This window comes from Lutjanus erythropterus, chromosome 12 (genome assembly GCF_056507025.1).
Source record: "Lutjanus erythropterus isolate fLutEry1 chromosome 12, fLutEry1.hap2, whole genome shotgun sequence".
Classification (NCBI taxonomy): Eukaryota; Metazoa; Chordata; class Actinopteri; order Lutjaniformes; family Lutjanidae; genus Lutjanus; species Lutjanus erythropterus.
The window spans coordinates 21,602,452-21,625,056 of NC_139328.1; the positions used below are offsets into that span (position 1 = coordinate 21,602,452).

The 22,605-nt window shown below is 37.4% G+C and overlaps 2 protein-coding genes, 1 non-coding gene and 1 pseudogene across 3 annotated transcripts; 2 read left to right on the top strand and 2 right to left on the bottom strand.

Annotated features, from left to right (window-relative positions):
* Positions 1–728: 728 nt before the first annotated feature.
* On the bottom strand, positions 729–5,132 carry bag1 (BCL2 associated athanogene 1). Its single transcript, XM_084732406.1, has 7 exons — positions 5,002–5,132; positions 3,427–3,555; positions 3,257–3,339; positions 2,409–2,522; positions 2,201–2,308; positions 2,053–2,115; positions 729–1,151 (listed from the first exon to the last, which is right to left on the bottom strand). Exons 1-7 carry the CDS (start codon positions 5,036–5,038, stop codon positions 1,062–1,064), a joined length of 624 nt encoding a protein of 207 aa, XP_084588532.1. The 5' UTR covers positions 5,039–5,132; the 3' UTR covers positions 729–1,061.
* A 330-nt stretch (positions 5,133–5,462) lies between these two features.
* Positions 5,463–5,554, top strand: trnar-ucu (transfer RNA arginine (anticodon UCU)). Its single transcript is given in 2 exon segments — positions 5,463–5,499; positions 5,519–5,554. It is a non-coding gene; the product is annotated as a tRNA-Arg (tRNA).
* A 1,351-nt stretch (positions 5,555–6,905) lies between these two features.
* Positions 6,906–9,088, top strand: LOC146317967 (uncharacterized; annotated as a pseudogene).
* A 989-nt stretch (positions 9,089–10,077) lies between these two features.
* Positions 10,078–17,136, bottom strand: chmp5a (charged multivesicular body protein 5a). Its single transcript, XM_084732623.1, has 8 exons — positions 16,968–17,136; positions 16,489–16,593; positions 16,350–16,396; positions 15,736–15,829; positions 15,313–15,384; positions 13,143–13,251; positions 12,088–12,203; positions 10,078–10,550 (listed from the first exon to the last, which is right to left on the bottom strand). The coding sequence occupies exons 1-8, from the start codon at positions 17,034–17,036 to the stop codon at positions 10,500–10,502; spliced, it is 663 nt and encodes a 220-aa protein (XP_084588749.1). The 5' UTR covers positions 17,037–17,136; the 3' UTR covers positions 10,078–10,499.
* Positions 17,137–22,605: the final 5,469 nt, after the last annotated feature.

Below are 22,605 nucleotides of genomic sequence, written 5' to 3' on the forward strand. Positions count from 1 at the left end.
AGTGTCTGTAGTGGTAAAGTCAAGCGAGTATTTGATGGAGTTGAAGGTAAGCACGTCAAGATGCCACCAAAATGTTCAAAAGTATGGGAAGTATAAAAAAATAACTTAAGAGTAGAGAAATAATGCAGCAATGCACCATACTCTGAAAGCCAAGCCCACCAGGCAGGAAAACAATCAACACCACTATATGCAACTAAGTGCTGAAATGCTAAAAAAGTGACTGGAGCTAGCTAAAAACATTAGGTTCCAGCATGTCAAATGATTATTATAACATCTTACATCTACCAGAGCAGAAGAGTTATGCTGGCAAACTCAATGTGGCTGGTGTATCTCAGTGTCCGTTCTCCTTACCTTGCTTTTCTGAGAGGAATTACCTCACTGAGAGACCAGAGGTGACATATTTTGGTAACCGTCCAAGACCATAACTAAACCAACCTTTTATAGCTTACTCAACTTCAGTCTCTAAAGTTAATCTAGACAGAGTGTCAGGATTCTGATATCTGGAATGCAGCATTGCCAGGTCTCATCGCCTAACATGAACAGTGTAAGCATAGCAGACTAGTGCTTACAATGTTTGGGTGTCTACATACTTTTGGCCATTTGTGTACAAACTACTATGTGGAATACTCCACAGCTGGTGCATCACAATTGGAAGAAAAACAAACCATGTTTTCTCAAGGTTGTACAGTTTGTGAGGGACTAGATGAGAAACATTTCTGACATCATCATGGAGAGACATTAGGCAGTTTTACTTAGCACTAGTTTTGAAAGCTTTAAGGGGATCTACATAATTTACCACAACTCAAAGCACCTCTGGTCTTTTCACACAGTGACACTGTGGTTACAATATCTCCAAGAGCACTTCATTTCTGTCTTAAGCACAGAGAAAGTGTCCCGCAGATGACCTGCCTCATCCTGCTCACAGGGTTCTCCGTGATGAGGGCTCTTACATACACATCACATCAACAATAAATAGACAAGGAGCTGCTCCACACTTTGGAGTTTTCTGTATATTTTGCTCACAGAGCAATGTATAGAACATAATACAGAAGACTGTAGCTCTAGTCCGCCAGGGCGAGATTTTTCGACTGGATCTTTGATAGGTGGTCTGATATACAGGCCTCGATCTTGTCGCACTGAGCCAGGAAATCCTGTTGACAGAAAATAATAACACTTAAAGAGATAGTTTGGAGTTTTTGAAGATGGCTTGTATGACGCACTTATTAATAGTTAGTGTATGGTAGATGGCGAGCACATGCCACCAGTTTGAAGAGGCAAATGGAGTCCCAGTGTAGGAAGCTAACTAATGTACTGCTATGGACAGGGTCAGCAGCAAAACACATTTTAGCCACCTTAAAAATCCTCATCAGTTTAAGTGTACGCTATATTTAGAATATTTTCACCACTTTACCTTGTCATCAAACAGCCTTTGGTGACCGAAAACCATCATTCTATAGACTAAATATCACTCCAAAACAAAAACAGTAATTTGACCTCGGAGAACATAGGAGTTGCTGCTCTATTGGTGCCTCAATTGGTTATTTTGTTTGCGTTATTTTGTGACTTCTATGTTTTAAAAGGATCATTCTGATTCGCAGAAGTCACACAATAACACAAACAAACTCCAGATCGTGGCAGCGGCAGAGTGGAAGCTCCTGTGTTCTGAGGTAAAAATTACAGGTTTTGTCTATTTAGTTTGGTTGGTTTCAAGAAAGCAACATTTGGCTTTTATAATAGCGTTCACTATCAGAAAAGGCTGTCTGACGGCAAAGCAAAGTGGTGAAAAATATTCTAAATATAGCATAAATTTAAACTGATCTTGATTTTTTTTTCAAAAGCTAAAAAATGTGATGTTGTTGAGCCTGTCCACAGCAGTACATTGCTTAGCTTCCTACTGTGGTACTGCTTATCCAAACTGGAGATGTGACAACTGCCGTCTACTGTAAGTAATACACTGACTGTGGTACCTCATACAACCCCACTTCAGAAAGTCCAACTGCCTTCTAAGTGATTTTCAGTGAAAATATTTTGGTGACACTGAAAAGGGTTTACCTGCACTGTCTTTACAAGTCCCTTTTTCTTCATCCTGCAGTCATTGAAATTTTCTGGGACACTCTGTTAGAACAAGTGGCTTGTTATATGCAGCAAATGAAAAAAAACCCCACATGCAGTCCAAAATAAACACCTGAAAACAGATTACCATTGCATCAATTTGCTCCAGGATCTTCATGAACTGTTCAGCTGCTATTTTCACTCTGTGGTCTAGTTTGCCCAGTGCCTCTGCCTGAAGGTCTTTGGCCAGGAAGCCCTGTGGAAAAAACAGGTGACAATCCCAAGACTTGTACAGAACCCAACCACGCAAGAAAATTTTTCCTCTTAAAACCCATAATTGATGATTGACTACTTACATTCTTGAGTCCAGTCAACTCCCCGTCTACCTTCTCCAGCTTTTTAGCCGTCTGTTCCACAGATTTCTCAATGTCTTTCAGCTTCTTCAGTTCAGCTTCTTCCTCAGGACTGTTCTGTTTGTAGATTATTGTCAACATTCAATTGCATTTACATTTATGTATGAAATGTGTCCTGAGCCACAGTGAAGTGAAGAAACAGCTGTCTGATTTCCTTTTGGTTCACTGAAATGCAAACTATATGTTTCGACTCTCTCATCTGCCAAGATAAGTAGCAGATGTTTGTGACTGTTCACAGTTTCAAGTGACTTGACCACTGGACTAGTAACCACAATATGGCAAGACTCCCTGAAAAGACTGAGCAATTTTAAGAGTTGCTAAATGAGGAGAAACTCAAGGAACTAAATGAAACGACTACAGCAAATTCTTAATCATTTGTTCCTTCTCCTCCAGAAGAACTTCTGATTTGAGAGAGGATCGTGGAAATGACAAAAAAAAGAGACCTGGGATGTGCCCTATAACAGTGTCTTAATTATATGGACCTTAAATTTGGCAGATGTTATGCAGTAATTTCTGTCCTTCTTCATGTAAAAGTGTCATTGTGTTTGCTTGTCCCAGTGTGTTGGCTACTACTGTTGGCCCTACAACTACAAACTACAACTCATTTTGTCTTTACAAATGGAAATTATGTAAGTGTGTGTCTACATATTGGGCAAAGACGTGTGAATGGTCACTCAAGACATATATAGAAAAGCTTTCAAATGCCAGGTGTGAACTGACATACTCAGAGTCGACCACATGTTAATACCAGGTGACCAGACTCAGAGACATCACACAAGTAAAGCCCTTACCCGCTTTCCAATCATCATGAGTTTGCAGCCTTCTTTGATTCCATAGCTGGACAGACTTTCCTCCATGTCCTTCAGTGATTTTCCTGAAATGCCAGCATGGACAGGGCAAGATTAGACCTTAATATTCAAGCTCACTTGGCTGTGAAAGAAAAGAGATAACTTTAGTCTACCTTTAAAGATGAGTTTCTGTGAGGTTTGTGGAACTCCAGTAGCTTGAGTGAGAGCGTCTGACAGGTCTTTGACAGTAGGGGTCTTGCCGTCATCCTGGCCAGTTAATGTGATGCTGTGTTTAGTGGATCCTGGAGTGGGAAAGAGAAATAGCAGAAGCAACTTCCCTGTGATGCAGTTACTTTCAAAATGACTTTTCTGGAACAATGTGGATTACTTGGATGTAAGCATGACCATTCAGACTGATCATTTTCACCCCAGTAACCTCTAAGTGATGCTTGGGTTTTTTTTAAAGGGACAGGTCACACCAAAATAAAAAATACATTTTTCCCCTTGGCCTGTAGTGGTATTTATCCAGCTTGTTTTTTTTAGGTGCAAGTTCTCAAGTTTTGCAGATACTGGCCATAGAGGTGCCTGCCTTCTCCCTTCTCTCCAATATAATGGGAATTAATGGCACTTGACTTACGGTGCTCAAAACACCAAAAAAAAAGGGAAAAAGAAAGAAAGCAAATTTGTAAATCAGTGTCTATTTCTAGATCATGGCCTGGTTACTCAAGATAATCCACATACTTTGTTGTGAGTTTAATTTCTGCAGTATAATCTACTGGTGTGACTTTCTTTTCTCCTAGAAGTGGTTCCTACATGAAACTGCAGCTGTTATCTCAACAACTCTGCAATACACATCAAACTATCTAGATGGACAAAATGCACTCCATGCCAGGAGAAAATATGTATTTTTGATTTGGGGGTGAACTCTCCTTTTAAACTGAATTTAGTTGCACTGAAATTATAAGTTAGTAAATGTTAGTCATTAAATTATAATGGCAATGTGTTACATACTCTGGATCTTACGGAAATAATGCTTTACAGTAATGTTAGGTTTTAGCCAAAAAGACACACATAGCTGATAAATAAATTCAAGAACCTCCCCGTTGTAACAATATGTGTACTGAGATGCCCCTCCCCATCCTGCCAATAAAAGATACAATGAAACAAATATCAAAATGCCCATCATCAACTAAAATAAACTTATATTAAAAGGTTAAAACAAATTTAAATAATATCAATAATAATTATGTCAATACTTGAAACAAAATAAATTCATTCTGAAAGGCAAGGAGGTGATTTGGTAAATTTTACGTTGTGAATAAAATACTTAATCAATAAAATATTTTAATCAATAAAATACATTTAACCACAATAATCCCATAAGCAGATGTATGTATTAGAAATAAACTACAAATACAAGATTTGTAAATACACATGTAGTTAGCTATAAAGTAAGTACTTAGATGTTCGAGTTAACAAAAGAAAGTTATAAATTAAATCTGAGTGTAATATATTCATTCGAGGACAGTATTTCATTCAGGATTTTAAAGTGAGTTTGGGAATAAAGTGACTGAACTAAGTTACAACTAGCGCTACAGAGGTGGGTTAACAGATACTGGACATATTTAGTAAGAGCTAGCTACATCAGCTAACCCATTCCTAGCTATCCGAGCGATGTTCAATAGTTAATAAACTTAGATTTTACGGACAGTATATACATTCATAATGATGGTAAAAAATCTCATTACCGTATGCGACTGTCACTGTTATCGTTTGCTCTGACATTTTGCTTTCTAGCGTCCTTTAATCGCAGCATGAATCACACAGCTAACAGCTAACTATAGCTAATTGCTAACTACATCCGGGACAGACAGGAAACAGTTGGTCTAACTTTTTTTAAAAAGTTTATTTGTTTTTTACATTTATTTATCTTCCATTAAGGGGATAATACATACAAATAAAATATGCACGCTCATAAAACCGATGATACCAACGTTATAACCTGAAAGTATTTGAAAGTAAGCGCACGTATTCCGTAAACAAGAAACAATGAACTTTTACCGCATTTTCTTTTTAACACCAAAGAGTTGTGTCATATTCAAATAACTATCGGTACATGTGTCTAAAGTTAGTTTAGTTAGAATCAGAGACTTTTTCAACAGAATAATAGAAAGTTTCAGTTCCTGTATGCGTGTACAGGAAAATAACCGGCTCTGTGGCGCAATGGATAGCGCATTGGACTTCTAGTCAAGCACTTGAGGAGTGATTCAAAGGTTGTGGGTTCGAGTCCCACCAGAGTCGGACTTTTCAGAGGACAACCTGATGATTTCGTCAAGTCTGCGTAGCATTACAAGTAAGATCCATGTGAACATGAATAATCTGTAAAGTGGTAACCTGGGCTGTTATTTCGATATAAGTAAATAATTATTTTGGGTAAGTTTCTCACTTTGAGATATTAAGTCTTTCCTTTGAGATAAGTGTATGATTATTTTAAAAAGTTTCTTATTATTTTGAGATACTAAGCCATTATTTTGAAAAGACAAAATCTCATCTTTTTATGATTGGGTTGCAGGAACAAGGCTTAATGTTTAACTTCAATTAAATAATGGTGTAACTCAGGGTCTGCATTTTTTTCCTGTGGAATTGGGCTACTTTTGAAGTATAGCCACAGGTTGAATTGTTTTATCCTCTGGTTGGGCGGACCTATTTTGCCTGCAAATTACATTAATAATATCTATAAATATACATCCATATTTGCATATCCATAATGAAGTATGGTATTATTGGCTGTTGGGCTGGTTTCAATCTGCCATTGGGCTGGTTTTGTCACACAGACCTGGCAACGCTGGTGTAACTTTAATTTATGTTGTATCAAACTTTTAAATTAGCTTAAAAGTAAATCTCTATTTAGTTTTTTTTTTTTTTTTTTTTTTTTTTTTTTTTGTGTTGCACCAGAACTTCAACTCAAATCGACTCTTACCTTTCATCATATAACCTTTATATTGTTTGCTAGCTAGTTATAGCTAGATAGCAAACAATATAAAATTTCTCAAATTTCCTTTTTTTAGCTAGCTAGCAAACTATGTAATGCTTTGTTGATGACTACAGAGCATAAGACAGTTAATATTTAACCCCCCCTTATACTTACTAGGTCCCAACAGCACTCAAATGTATTTTTATGAATCAGTTTATTTTAATTTGGGCAGGCAAGGATCTGCATATTGACTTAACTCCATTTAATTTTAGTTAACATCACTAAACTTTGATTTACTAAACTGAGATCAGATTTGAATTGTGCAACAGAATTCTCCTTCATTTTTAAATCTGGATCATTTATAACCTAGTTTTGCTAAAGTCTGATTAGAATTAATTCTGGATTATATTAATCTTTTGTTTGTGCAAATACTATGTCATTATTCTGAGAGGGTTTCTCACTATAATGACTTACAGGATCTTTTTTCTTACATTGAATGGGTAGATTTGGGCTTCCACAGTCTCTCAAGTCATGTCACTGAAATCCAAAAATGTCAATATGGAGCGACTTCTGAGGAGTAGTAGGTTTCATCCACTGGGGAACTTGGATACAGTGTTAAAAGTGTTACATACATACATCCAGCTAAACTGCATAAAGGCTATACAACATATTTTCTATGTTTGGTTAGAATTCTTCCTATAGAATGTTAATTTCCATGACAACAATTTTATAACACTACAAGTCAGGTATGATTTAGGACAAACCTGCAGAAGTAAAAGGTCATTACTACAAAGATGATCAAAAGACAAGAAGGTTCCCTCCATACTGAAATGGAGAAGGTGAAAAGCTTCATGAAACTGACCCCAGAGGAGAGAAGGAAGGAGGCCAAAAGACAGATGTATGAAGAGCTGAAAGCAATGGGCAGACCTAAAGTTTCAGAAAGAGAGGAGGAAGAAAAAGCAAGAACAGAGAGGAAGAGGCAGGAGGCCAAGCAGAGGGAGGAGGAGGAGGAGAGGCGGACAAATGAACACAAAGCCACGGAGAAAGCAAAACAACACTGGGAAAAGGTGATGATGGTGAAGAAGGAGCCAGTCAGGTATACTATGAAAAAAGAGCAACAGTTACAAAGGAGGCGAGAGGAGGATGAGCTCTGCTGTCTGTTGTAGGTGGTGGAGTGTCTGACCTCTGACCCGAGGGCCAAGGAGCAGGAGAAAAAGAAAACTCTGTACAACTGGGCTGGAGAGCCTGTCGAAGACAATTCCCACCCAAACAGAGCCACCTGCCTGAGTAAGTCTGAAGGTTTGTGTCATATTTGTGTCCATTTACCCTCATCCCGCTAATTTAACTACATACCTGCAAACAAATTCACTGTTTTGAATCAAAATACGTCATTCATGTGAATCATGTAGATTCAAAGAGGCTTTTCGTTTCTCTCTCCCTGTCTGTGTCTGATCTGTTGACTTTCTTCACCAGCAGGATGTTTTATAAAGTTGCCTACAGTGGAAGAGTGTCTAACCTCTGACCAGAGGGCCAAAGAGCAGGAGAAAAAGAAAACTCTGTACAACAACTGGGTCGGAAAGTCCATAAAAGACGAGCCAGACTTAGAAAGCGCCACCGCACCAGAAACAACTGACACAAATCCCTCGAGAGTTTTGAAAATCAAGGGGTCCCTTCTAGACACGACAGAGAGAGGTACGAAGCTCCAAAATAGAAAATAATTTCGTGGCAGCCGATGTTTTAAATGTGGTAGCCGCCCTAAATAAATTCACAGTCACACAGAAAGGATGCAGAGCTCATTTACAACCCCTAAAAGCTTTTAAATAATATCATCAGTGATGGGAAAAGGACTCAGATCCTTGACTTCAGTAAAATTAAGTCAAAGTGGATTCATGAGATCAGGTGAGACTCCATCTTGCCAGGCTTTAAGTTGTCCATTTGCATTCGCATCAAAAGTGGTACAGCTAATCAGCGTCCCAGGAGGGACTACTGGCAGCTATGGACTCCTCTCAAACAAACAATGGTGGCTCCTAAAGAGGTTAAAGCAAATACTGTAGCGGCATCAGTTCTGTGAGAACTGGAGAGCATTTCTTCATTGAAAGAAGAGCAAAGACTGGAGGATTTTCTCGATGGAAAAGATGGTTCCTCTCTTCTACTAAGCGGCTACAGCACGAGTTTGATCTGATTGGTTGAAGTTCGCCTGTCAGACACGACAGACAGATCTTCCATCCAATCACCTGCCAAGTGTTTTTGCAAGGGTGTGCCATTTTCAACCAGTTTCGAAGGACAAATTCTCAGATGATTTTTTTGTAACTAACCATCTGATGTTTCAGGTTTTGTGATTTCTGAACTTTTTAAAACCAGGCCACCCTTTCATGGCAAGTCTTTTGTTGTGGCATTGTGAATTGTTATTAAATACACAAACAACGTTCAAACAGCTTGGATACTATTTAACATCAAAGCAAAGAATCTAAACCTTAGCGGTGTTATTTCCTTGTGTGATTTACTTAGAGTACAGTGCAATATTACTTTAATGTTGAACTCTTTTGGGCTCCAGATCAACCTTCTTCTATGTTAATTTCTGCTTTTGTCCTCATCAAACTTTTTTCTTCTCTTCAGAAAAAGCAGAAACACCCACATCCAAAGAGATGGTGCAGTGGCTGCGGGACAGACTGAACGTTGGACACTGGGTTGATAAGTACCGGGACCACAGAAAGAGGCAGGATGAGAAGCGCAACCTCAAAGCTGAGGAGCAAAGTGCAAAACTGACCACACTCAAGGCAGGATGTGCAAGCCCACAGTACAACTGTTACACTGAGGGAGCTGCTCAAAGCAGAAACAGGATCCTGAAATCCATTTTCTGATTTACTTCATCTACATTTTTACAGAAAAAGGCAAAAATTTGTTGAAGTGAAAACATTAAGTTGAAAGGTACATGTTCTTTAAAATAAAAATTCTTCATACCAATGCTGTAATTCTAATGTTTTGGTGAAAATTAATTCTTTAAGTATTTACAGCACCAGTCCAGTTTGGACAAACCTTCTCTGTCAATGTTTTTTTCTTTCTATACATTGTATGTTAATACTGGTGACAAACCTATGAAATAAGAAATTATATGAAATTGTGTTGTATACAACAATGTGAAAACAAGGCAAAATATGTTAGTATTTCAGATTTGTAAAAAGCAAAAAGACTTGCAATCAAAGGTTTAATAAATTGGTTGTTAAAAATGTTATTTCTAATCTTGCTCTGTGCCAGGGAACAACCTTGTCCCAGACAAGAAGCCACAACTTCAAACATTTTTAAGAACGTCCCAAAGGCCTTCAAAATCCAAAACTAACAAAACCTACTGATAAGTTAGATATAAAAATGTGCTATTATAGTGATCTTTGTTTTAAAGTCGATTTTTAATGAAAATGTTGGCTCTTTAAAGCTGTGTCCCAGATGTCTGTCAACTTTGTCAGATTTTTACAAAAACATGATTTAATCAGGCATTTAAAAAGGTATCTATAACCTAAGGACCGCTGTCTCACTTCCTGGTTTAAAAAAGAAATCATTAACTAAATAAGAATTACGTTTACTAACTTTAAAATAAAATGGCCACTCACTATGACTATGCTGTGAAAAAAAATAATCAATATATAGAATATAAAAAAAATCAATATTCGCCACTATCACTTTGATCTTTTAAAACATATTTTCTCTGCATAATTGGAGAGTAAAAATCAAAACTCCCTCAATTAATAGCTATTAAGATGTACCAACATATACTGAATTAATAGAAAACACTCAAATCAACAAATCTAATCCGCAAAACAAGTGAGACAGTAATCAATAAGTCAGTAATTCAGAGTTAAATTAAAACACATCATTTATTTTGCATGTTTCAAATAGCCTGCAGATGTTTGAACAGGCTCAGTGGGAATCGTCTTCATTTTTAAGAACTCAAACAAAACGGTAATGTCGACACAACACAGAACTAGAATAAACATAAAACAAATAAAAATAAATTATTACTAGGTAACACTGGTGATGAGAAAAGACTGAGGAGTGTTAGACAGGAGGATGAGAGGGAGAAACGGGTAACAGCGTTTTTTAAAAAACGTTCAGTATGTTACAAGGCCACATGCTAGCACGGTAGTGGTAACAATACACAACCCAACACAGCCTCAAAATCCTAGCGTTCTCTGGTCAAATGGTTTTGCATGTATAAATGTTACTCTACATATAAAAGTGTTTTCAGTTGAAGTGCAGTCGTTTCAATCCGTCCGGTGTTTATGTGGCAGGAATCTGTGGCAGGCCGAATTCGTCCACCAAAACACCATCCTGAAAAAAAAACAAAAAAAAAAACACTTAAATGACCACATTCACAAGCAAACAAACCTCTGAACATAAACTTACACATCGAGTGTTGCTCTTCTGTGTGGCTGACCATGTTGCTATGGATGATATCGTGTTTCATGAGCGAACTTACTCACTGTGTCTACAGTTACTGGCTGACAGGGTCTGTGTCAGCCAATAAAAAAGTCAAATATTCATTAGCACACAGGAGTGTGAACTTTTGTCGCCTTCTGAGGGAGGGTATGCCAGAAAAAGTAGGGGCCCACTGGTCTACACCATCCTAACTCAGGATTCCTAACTTCAGGGTTCCTGCACCTTTTCCCCGGTCATATTCAAGCACTTTTCAAGCATTTTCAAGGTTCATTTTCAAGTTTTTCCAGCACCTTAGAGCTGTGGTAAAGTAGGCCTGCATATTCATTTAGACATTCTATACTCAAAATTATTATATCTCCTCTTCATCACATTAAATCAGATTAGAGCTGCAGCAATTAATCAGTTATTAAATGACTATTAAATTAATCGCCAACTACTCTGATAATCATTTAATCAATCTAAGTCATGTTTTAAGGAAAAATGTCCAAATTCTCTGACATCAGCATCTTTGACACGAGTATGTTGTGGTTTTTGGGTGGTGGACAAAACAAGACATTTGAGGACGTCATCTTGAGGTTTGGGAAACGCCGATTGATATTTTTCACCATTTTCTGACATTTTATGGACCAAAAGACTAAAATAATCAACAGATTAATCTACAGTGAAAATAATCATAAATTGCAGCCCTAATTCAGATGTTAGTGCTAAAACAACCCAAATTACATTTTGTGATAGAATTCTACAGCAGAGTGTTAAATTAAATGAAAACCCAAACAGTTTCACATTTCTAAATCTTCATTTTATCCGAAAGGCTAAATCCTATCCTCATATAATACAGGACAGAACTAGGAAATATATTTCTGTAACGCAAAAAATCCCAAATGAGATAAGACAGGATTTCATGTTGTCTAATGAGGCCCCAGAAGACAAAGTTTTCTCAACACAGACTCCCAGATCCTGAATTTGTTATTTGCGTTGTGTATTTACCAGCTAGAGTGACATCTGTGCCTTGAGAGGCATCTGCAAAACAGCACTGCATAGACTTATAAAATGAAACGAAAACCAATCAGCGTCCTCAGACAACACAGAAAGGATCAAGTGAATTTGTTAGTCTTGAATTGAAGATACTGGAGTTTCCCAACATTGCACGTGTGCAGGACACTGTTTGTGTTTTTAGATTCTGTTAAAAAAAAGGATGAAAATATGATGAAACCAATGAAAATGAACTGAAACGAGTGACTGCCTGGGAGGTGAGGAAAACCTAATACACTACACATCACATTGTAAGTGTAAAACATCAAAAACATCAGTATGATTATTTCTGATTCCACTTCCATGTATTTCAATACTGTTATTCTCCTCTCCGTGCTTTGAGTTTGATGTCAGTCGCGGTGTTGACTGTGCCCCACAGTGCTCTGTGCTCTGTTACCTTGTTTGTCTTGCTGTCACTGGGGATTCCCTCAGGGATCGACGGGGCAGCCGAGGCCTCGTCCAGGTAGGAGCTGTCATCATCCAGCAGCAGCTCATCGCCCAGCGCATCCAGCTCTGAAACCACAGTTACACTTTCACTCTAACACTGTAAGATAATTAGGTTAAATATCAAAAAAGGCAAGACAAAAAATGTTTACGTCACAACAACTGTTTTGTTTTAGGAAATATTTTTGATGATTATTAATGACTTTTATTAATCTTTTTTACACAATGTTTTGTAATTGCTCATGATTGTTTTTTTAAATATGATTTTGGGGTTTTAGGCCTTTATTTGATAGGACAGCTGAACTTAAGGACAGGAAAGGGGGACAGAGTGTGGAGGGCTCAAACCCATGGCTGCTGCAGAGGACTCACAGCCTCAGTACATGGGGCAACACTCTGCCAACTGAGCTACCAGGGCACTATTGTCAAATGTTTTTCAATGCAGCTGAAATGAAGTAAAAGTACTGTCTGTGAAATAATTAATACTTATTACAACTGGGAGAAGCTACAAAAAAGTGGAGTTGTTTGTCGCCTGTGGTTTTCAACATCAGAGTGCTGAGAGCAGCTTTTAGGAACCAAAACAATGTGCTTATTTCAGACTCTAGACAATAATTTTCCTCTCCAACTGATACATTCTTTTGTTTGGCTGGCACAATGTGTTTTCAATAATACCAGCGAAAACACGTCTCTGCCTGTTTCTCCATCTGAACTCTCAATTTGGTCACACAAGTTGGGTCAGCATTTCTACCAAATATTGCCAATCCCATTTCAAAAGCTCCTCCAAATCAACCAGTTCAGTCCACTTTTGTCCACATTTATAAGACACAACTGGTGTATCCATCGTGTGATCCATCAAGAGAGACTGTGTTGTCTTTACCAGGTGTTTGGTTCAGTTGTTCATCAACTGTTGTAAATGTCGGTGATCATTTTTCTTTTAAGTTGTTCTATAGATTTAGGTGTCTGCCTAGAAAGTAAGTGAAAACTAAACAAGTTGGAGACAGTCAGATGTACCTGCTTCAAGATCATCCTCATCTATATCTGGAGTGCCGTAGCTGCGGCTCAGGGCCTCTTGGACCTCGTTGGCGTCCTCCATCATGTCCTCCAGCTGATCCTGTAAATCCTGAAAGTTCAAATACATAAGATAACTTTTAGTGTTCGCTCTGTTTAACACTGTATATCATTTGATAAACAGCACTGGGAGTAAATAATAATTTATCAGTGGAGGACTTTGTAAATGAGAAATACCTAGAAATTTTGCTAATCATGCCTCAGTTAAATAAAAAAAACTGAAACAAAGTCTTAAAATGAAATATTTAGTCAAGTAATTATTTTACTGTTGGTTGTTAAAATGAGACTATATTTAATTGAAGAGGGACTAAGGAACTTTACAATTTGATTGTTGCAAGCAGTAACAGTTTTAGAAACTTGAATTACAGAAGGAAAAAATCTTTATATGCGCAGAACAAGAAAGGACAAATATCTAATGGTGTTTTTTTTAACAGTATCTGGTCAGAATCTCCACACACTACTGTTAATGGCTTGGCCTACTTAAAGTAATTCTGCTTGTACAAATACATGAACAAATTATTTGAGCCCCTTTCCTTTGCACTGCAACTGTGAATAGAGCAGGCCATTGTCTAAGAAGAATTCACAGCCAGGGAGTGGGCAAGTTGCAAGATGCTCCATACTCTTTTTCTGTGTATTCCCTCCCAATCTTTCCCATTCATCATTTCATTTTAATATAAACTAGAGGTTTTCCATGTTTGAGGTGGACCAGCCCAGTTTCAGGGGAGGCTCAGTGAATGGAAGTGAAAAATATTACGTTAGTTATTATATTAGGTATCAAAAAGAGATCACACAGAACTGTATAAATGTGTGTGATTTTGGTTAAAGAGATACAGTACTGTGCAAAAGTTTTAGGCACGTGTGAAGAAATGCTGTAAAGTAAGAATGCTTTCAAAAATAAAAAATGCAATCATTTATTTCCTTGTTCTTCTTTATGCTGAAGATAGTCCCCAATGACTTTGGCTGTATTTTTGGGATTGTTTCTGCTAGTTCTGAGCTGATGGCACTGCTGGACATCTTCTGATTTTGAAGGGAAGTAAGAATAATGTGTCTTTCATCTGCTGCACTTAGTTTCTTTGGCCGACCTCTGTGTCTACGGTCCTCAACGTCGCCCATTTCTTTGTGCTTCTTCAGAAGAGCTTGAACAGCACATCTTGAAACCCCAGTCTGCTTTGAAATCTTTGCCTGGGACAGACCTACCTTGTGTCTTGTTGCTGAGCTCAGTCTTGTCACGGTGTTTGACCTGTGACATGAAACTGTCTTCCACAACCTCACCTTGGTAGCAGAGTTTGACTGTTCCTCACCCAGTTTTAAGCCTCCTACACAGCTGTTTCTGTTTCAGCCTACATATGAAATTGATGATCATTATCACCTGTTTGGTATAACTGGTTAATCATACATCTGACTATGATCCGACAAAATCCCTGACTTTGTGCGAGTGTTCCTAGAAGAATTAACGCTGTTTTGAAGGAAAAGTGTGGTCAAACCAAATACTGATTTGATTTACAGTTTTCTTCTGTTCGCTCACTTTGCAATTTGTAAATTGATAAAATTAAACAATAAAATTCTATATTTTTGAAAGCATTCTTAGTTTTCTGCAGAGTCAGAAAGTAATAAATGCATTTGGACAGACCTATGTATTCATTGTAGCATGAAGTTATGTCAAGCACCAACATTAGTTTATTTTGGCTTAACTGAGTGTCTATGAGATCAAATAACATAATCATGATCCCACAGACATCCAGGTAATGAACAAAACTAAAAAAGTAAACAAAAGGGCTGGAGTTGCTTTGTCCTCCATCTCAGCCTTCTTTGCTTCCATCAAAGTTACTTTTGTGGTCAATTATAGACTTAGTTTGTATTGATATCAACACAAAAAACATCATTTCAGATGACTCCTCCTCCTCCTGTACACACTGCAGCTGCACCCCTCACCTAAACGTAACAGAGTATTTCCAAAAAGTGAGACCATGTGACACAGACAATCTCCTGTTGTGTGTTACATGTGTGAAAGGACCTGTCTGGATCTGATTCTTTTGTCCTTTGTTAGTAGCTTAAACCATCAATAACTGCTGTGAGATTAAAGAAACAGTGCAATGGAATATAACAAACATACGTCGATCTGATCAAGCTTGACGTCCTTGTAAGCCCTTTTCATTTCCTTTGCACCAATCTTCATGGCCTCCACCTGGGAACAGAAAATACATTGCACAAGGTACATATCACTCACTGGTAAGAAGTACTCTTATCAGCACTGGCAAAATAATCTGTCTTGTGTCTTTTCAGGTCAACATGCCTTCACATGTGCTTCTGATGTCAAGATCAGAAGTATGTTCAGATTTCTAGACTTGACTTGGTCTCAGCTACTACTACTATTTCATTTGCTTGTTGATTAAATGACACAACAAAATAAAAAAAAAATATTCACAAAAAATTACATATTCATATACATATCCATGTTGAGTCTGACTACAAGCTACAGTTATGAAAACAAACAAACAAACAAGAAAATAATAATTCTGCAACCCAAACTACTTACCGTTGTTTTGGTGTCCTTTAATGTCTGGATTGTGTAGTTCGCCTGCTCCATGTTAAAAGACTGCTGAGCCAGCTGCTCTCTTTGACCTTCATACCTGCATAAAACAAAATAAGCTTGGTTTTAAAGTGTTCGTGTTGTGCACATAGTCCTTTAAAAGCTTAGTTGTCATTAGAGCCCTACCAACCTATATTTGAGGTTTTTAAAATATAAAAAAATTTGTTAATATTGATAATGTAAGCAAACTCCATGCTGATGTGTCGAAAGCACAATTAATAAAAGACAAGCCATTTTGCAGCTGCAGATTTTTAAAAATGGTGGCTAAAGTAAAATGTTGCATTTGTATTTGACCAATCATAAATGTTGACCCCTCCTAATGAGGGCTTTTTGGTGGATAAAATAATTTCACCAGAGTTTACTTAAGATCTTAGCTCCTGCAGTGGAAACACAGTGAGTTCCTCCAAACTTCTCTAAATAATCATACTATTAATCTGGTATTTCTGTGAATTTGGACACTTGTATCAGCCATGCCAACAGACAGGTTGGGCTCTGGTTCCTGTTCACTGACATATCAACCTATTAAAATGCAAAAAAAAAAAAAAAGGTGCAGCACTCACATTCTCTTCTGCTTCAGTACTCTCATCGCCTTCTGTTTCACCATGTTCTGCATTCAAAAAGGAATTAAAAAAATACTTAAGTTTACTAATATTAACAATCTTGTTTTACACTTCATACAGCTGATATGTTTTGTGTTACCTTGGAGGGCCCATCTCTCATCTTCTTCATCTGATCCTTGTACTTCATAAGCTCAGCGTCTAGTCTGCTTATTTTCTTATCTATGGACTCCGCCCTGGCATCCACCTGAGTGAAGAGGAGATCAATTAGATCCTAGCAGACCAAACATAATGTTATAATGGCCTGTCTGTGTGTCCTGTGTCTGTATGCTGGTGGTAAACAGAAGGGGAGATAGCTGGAGGGCTAAAAGCCTGTAAGACAATTGACGGCTGTGGTTCACGAATACATGTCTTTGTTGATATACAGGTCAGGAGGAAAGAGAAATAACAGGCGGTGTTGGTTGTTATTTGTGAAAAAAACAAAAAGTGCTTAGTAAGTGTAGCTTGATGGCCAGCTAGCACGGGTTGCCTGCTCTTTTGTGACCACACTAGCTTACTAACGCTACCGTTAGGTGACATAACACAGACATAAACAACAATACTCAGCCTGATAGAACTCACATTCCCGATACAATCCGACAGGTTCGGAGGAGGCGCCTTCGGCTTCCCGCGTCCGAATATTCTGTTCATTTTATAAACGTTTAATGAGGGTGCAACCTTTAGCTTTCCTCTGAAAATAGAAAAACGATCATATGCAAAAGAATCTTCACTGAAGACACCCCGGAAGTAACGGTTCTGACGCAAACGCTTCCAATTGGTTGGCGTAAACCTCGGTGACCAATGAGGGTTTTGGCACACGTCTGCACCCATGTGGACAGCAGAGAAAATGCAGTTTTAGTGTAAACCTATTGTCCTTATAAACACTGCATTAGTCTTTTGTTAAGCCTCCTCACTGCAGATATTATGGTATGAAACGGGGCTTTTAGTGATACTTTTGATTTACCAGACTTCCTGCGGATAACTGATGTTGACTGATTAAAAAGTATAATTCACAACGTGAAATATATATTTAATATTTTAAATTTGAAATGTCTCTCTTTTTACTGAAACTGAAGACTAGAAGTGCCTTGAGACCATCTGATTTTCTTGAACTATCTTTTATTTAAATCTCCTTGGGATTAATTTAATTTAATGACTTTTTATTATCATTATTATAATTATTATTATTATTACTATTTTCATTTATTTATAGTTTCTATCTGTGTTTGTTTTGTTTGTTTCGTCTGTCTTAATGTTTTGATTAATACTATTTGGATTTATTGTTAGATGTATTTAAAATGATACTTCTTATTTGTCATTTGAAGATACTGAATAAAGGTTGAAACGGCAAAGTGACATTAAAAATATTAAGACGGTGCTTTGGCGCCACCCAGTTGTCAAAGACATATAAATCTGATAGAATTAAGTCCGTACTCAACTAAATATAACGAATATATACTCAACTAATACATTGTAACATTATATTTGAAACAATTTTCCATGACTTAAATGTCTAAATATATTTTAAATATGCTTTTTTCATGTGTAATACGTCTATGCACAGTGTATACGGTCCATATGATGGAGATATAAAACAGATGTTTGCATGTATATATATATATATATATATATATATATTTTACATTTAATGTATTCAAGTGTACTTAAGTTCATTATTTTTTTTTTTATTTGTTATTTTAATAATTCATTATTTTGGTCTTTGAGTGTTCGATGGGGTATTTTCAAAATCTTGGCTGTGTCTCTGGTCACATACCATGGATAAGAACGACGTTTGGGTTGCCAGGTTGTGAAAAATCTCTCTAGCTGGTGTTAGTCCTCTTCTTGCATGACACTTGGCCAAAAATAACTACAAACATCATAGCTTATTAGAAGGCGAGAAAAACAGAGAGAGTTTTCTCAATGGCAACCATAAACCTATACTCATTAATGCCTTCTAAAAGTTCTTTAAAGTATTATTTGTTAAGATTAAATAATGCCATTACTGCTCATGAGCCCTGTCTGGGTGCCTCATAAATGGTACAGATTAATTGTCAGTTGATGTTTATATAATCAATAGCAAATTAGACTAGCACAATCTTAACAGAATAATTCATTTTTCTCACCACTGTTATCTGCAGCATGTAAAAGCAATGAGTGACAGTTTTCCCTTTTAACAATGAAGTCTATTAGAGCCTTATTAGACACATGACTCTGTTCCACCTGGCTGTATGTAATGGCTTACTAACACGCACTAAGCACGAGAGACAGAGTGCAGAAAAATGCAGCAATTTTGGTCATTATGGCTGACAGCTTCATGAATTACACACATGAACTGACCGATCTCAAGTCTCTGAAGATCCCTGTAGGCCTATCAGTTGCTGTACAGAGTGCTGTATCATTCCCAACAGCTAAAACCTCTGTCCTTTGTAATTAAAAATAAATAAGACCCAACTGACAGCCATTTGCATTTTTTGACATCACATCACAGGTTTGTCACTGCACTAGCGTCTCTGACTCGGCAAGTCCTCTAAACTAAAATACAAAATACATGGTGTGTCATTGTTTTCCAAATATGATATAAATGACTGTTACAACAAAAATTAATCTGTTTTAGTTAGCATATGTTGACCAGATGATATTATCAGGAAACAGAGTGAATGCAAAGATGCCACCCATTCAGTCCAGTGAGAGTTGTTTGCTCGGCATAGAAGCCAAAAAGGTTTTCTAGCTTCTGGGTTTACTTCCTGGCTACACGGCCCACTGACACCAGACACCCATGAGTACCAGCTCAGCCCATAGACTTTATATTAGGATGACATCACAGATTTTTAAATACCTTTTTTCAGCTTGATGAATGCTGACAAATATAAAAACTCTAAAAATTCAGAATAGAGAGGTGTCCCGTCAACAGTTTCACAGATGTCTCCCTCCCTATGGAGAAAAATGCTTTTTGGGCTGGTGGGGAATTTTTTCCTGCAATACTGTGAGTGGTTACTGGGAAAGTTTGGCAGTAGGGCCAAGTGGCAATACTCTGTCTAGTTCTACCATAAGTCTATGGATCAGTTTTCCAGAGACAGTCCCCATTTTTAGTGGCCTTACCCCAGCTGGAGTGGTCCTTGGAAATGTCCCTGTTTTAAGGAGGACTGGCTAGGAAGAAGAGTAAACGTGATAGAAGAGAAAAGGTAAACCTATGATTACCGAGCCTTCCAATGACTCCAAACAATGTTTGAGATAAAGTACAACAATGAGGCCTAAAATTATATAATAAAGTGCTGCCTGAAATTAACCCCCTGTTTTTCCAGTTAACAATGCGCTTCAGGGGTTCATGCAGTATGAACAAACACATCTTCAATTAATTGAATTACTTCAAAGTAAATGCTGCGGAGTGAACCAGTAGCCTTTGGACACCCTGAGGTGTGGGTCACACACTTTGTTGAACCAACCAACCACCCTGACCTTTACGAGGTGTTGCTATGCTACAAGAGCGTCACACTACTGCAGTCCTTTGTAAGGTCAGCACAAACATACAGATGGAAGGTCGTTTAGTTCTACTAACAAATGAAAAATGTTTTTCTTGTGAGATAAATACCCTTCTATCTGTTTGTTGGGTTGCCTGCACAGAGGGGGTGGGACCCTAGGAGGGTGGTGTAAACCCCTCCAGGTGTTACATGTGTATATCAAAGGAAGACAAGAGTGAAGATAGGCAGCATTGGAATTACACTGTTGCTCTCAGGAATAGAAAATTAGTTGTTTTTGTTATGGAACATGCATGTGTGTGCAAGAATATGCTCTCAATACATTTTCATTCACACAGAGAATATCTAGTCTGAGCGACACAGAATCAGATAAATTGTTTCTACTCATATATATAATGTTGTCCACTATTGTTCTATTTTATTTGCAATCCGTTGAGACATGAAAATAAACTTTGATTTGAATTTAACAACCCTCTCTAGGGTTCTGTCTAGCATATTTCCACCTCCCAAGGGTGTTAACAAGAACCCACCCTGGGATTCTACCAAGAACTCATTTATACTCCAGTGGTTCATCTTTAATCCACCAGGGGGTTCTACTGAGAGCACTTCTAAATTCCATAGTTTTTTCCAGGACCCATCCATGGCATTTTTCTGAGAACTCTTTTATATTCCAAGTATTTTATCTAGAAACCACCTAGGGGTTTATACATAGATTTCTTTTGTATTCCTAGAAATCACACAAGGAGTTCTACTGAGAATCCTATATTCCAAGTGTTTTATCTAAACCCCACTCAAGGCGTTCTACCAAGAACCCTTTTACAATCCAGTGGTTCATCTAGAACCCACCCACGGGGCTTAACTGATAACCCTTCTAAATACCATTTTTTTTTCCAGAACCCATGCACAGTGTTCTCCTCAGAATGCCTCTATATTCCAGGTGTTTTATTGAGAACCCAATCAGGTGGTTCTTGATGAAACCCTTTCTTCAAAAAAGGGTTCTCCCAAAGCAATTAGTTCAGGGTAGAACCCTCAGAACCCCAGCAGCAGCAGCAGCAGCAGCAGCAGCAGCAGCCATATATCCATAAGCTCCTCACACAGCAGTTGGATTTATCATTTCTGCAAGGCCACCGACACAAAACATGTCATTATTAGTACAAGAAGCCTCAGACTTTTCAGTCACTGTGGGCTCACCATGGAAACACTAACTTTGTGTCTGAGCTGGAAAGCATTAATATAGATCTGAAAAGAAAAATACATCATCAGGGAGGTGGATCACAGTGTCATGGCTGTTCCAACATTTTATCTTTGTTTCTGGACAGAAATTAAGTCCCTATTATCTGGTGTTTTCTTTAAATTTCTTTAAAAACGAAATTTTATTTTAATTACACATCTTGTTTGTTTTTTGGTCTTATTCGTTCTGTTTTTTTTATCTTTTGCCTTTTGCATTGAATTGATTTAAACTTTTTGTGCTATGTACTTTTTGTTTTTATGTCTGTGAGGCACTTTGTAAACCTGCTTTTTTGAAAAGTGCCATATAAATAAGGTTTATTATTATTAGAAAAGAAGCAGTTTCACATTTTACAGCTTTATTGTGACTTAGTTGCGCATGTATGAACCATGTTTTGACATTCAAAGCTTAAAGATACAGCAGAATATCCAACAGATACAATGATACAATCCAGCAGCACATTATACAAATATGGCCCTCAGACCTGGGCTGAATTCAGTCCATTATTTGTTTATTAATACAATCATGAATATTGAGTATTATAAGAATAGTTAAAAAACACATACTGTAACCAAGCTAACACTGAGATGTCCTCAGTAGCTGCAATGATTTGTCAATTAATCGATTAGTTAGTAGTTGCTTTAAATTAATTGCCAGCTGTTTTGGTAATTGTTTTGAGCTATTTTTAAAGAAAAAATGCCAAAATTCACAAATTGTAGCTTCTCACATGAATATTTTCTCTAAGACAGTAAAGTGATTGTCTTTCGGTCGTGGACAAAGCAAGACATTTGAGAACATTTTTCATCATTATCTGATATTTTATGGACCAAACAACTAATCGATTAGTTGAAAAAATCATAGACAGATTAATCAGTAATGAAAATAATTGTTAGCTGCAGCTCTAGTCCTCAGTAAGACTATATTTCCTTAGAGATAAATGCTACAATAACTTTTAAGCAGTAAGCTTATAAAAGGATATACTTTCATACTCTTAAAGGGACAGTTCTCCCCCAAATCAAAAATACATATTTTTCTTTTTACCTGTAGTGATATTTATCCATCTGGATTATTTTGGTGTGGGCTACAGAGTTTTGCAGATATTAGCCATAGACATGTCTGCATTTGCTCCATAATAATGGGACTAAATGGCACCCAACTTGTGGTGGCTAAAGCGCAACTAGGTCATGGTTACTTTACAGAAACCATAACCTGTTGCTCAAAATAACCCACAGACCTCGTTGTGAGCAGTTTCATGTCAGAAACTGTCTGCACAAGTGTTATTTCGTCCCCTATTATGGAAAGTAAGCAGACATCTCTACATCCAATATCTCCCAAACTCTGCAACTCAAACCAAAAAAATCAAGATGGATGAATATCGTCACAGACCAGAGGAAAATATGTATTTTGTAGGTTAACTGTCCCTTTAAAGGGAACAGCATCACAAAAATGGATGTGGCTAATTGCTGAGCAAGCCAAATAGCTAAATATAAGGCACACAAAACAAGGCACAAAACAC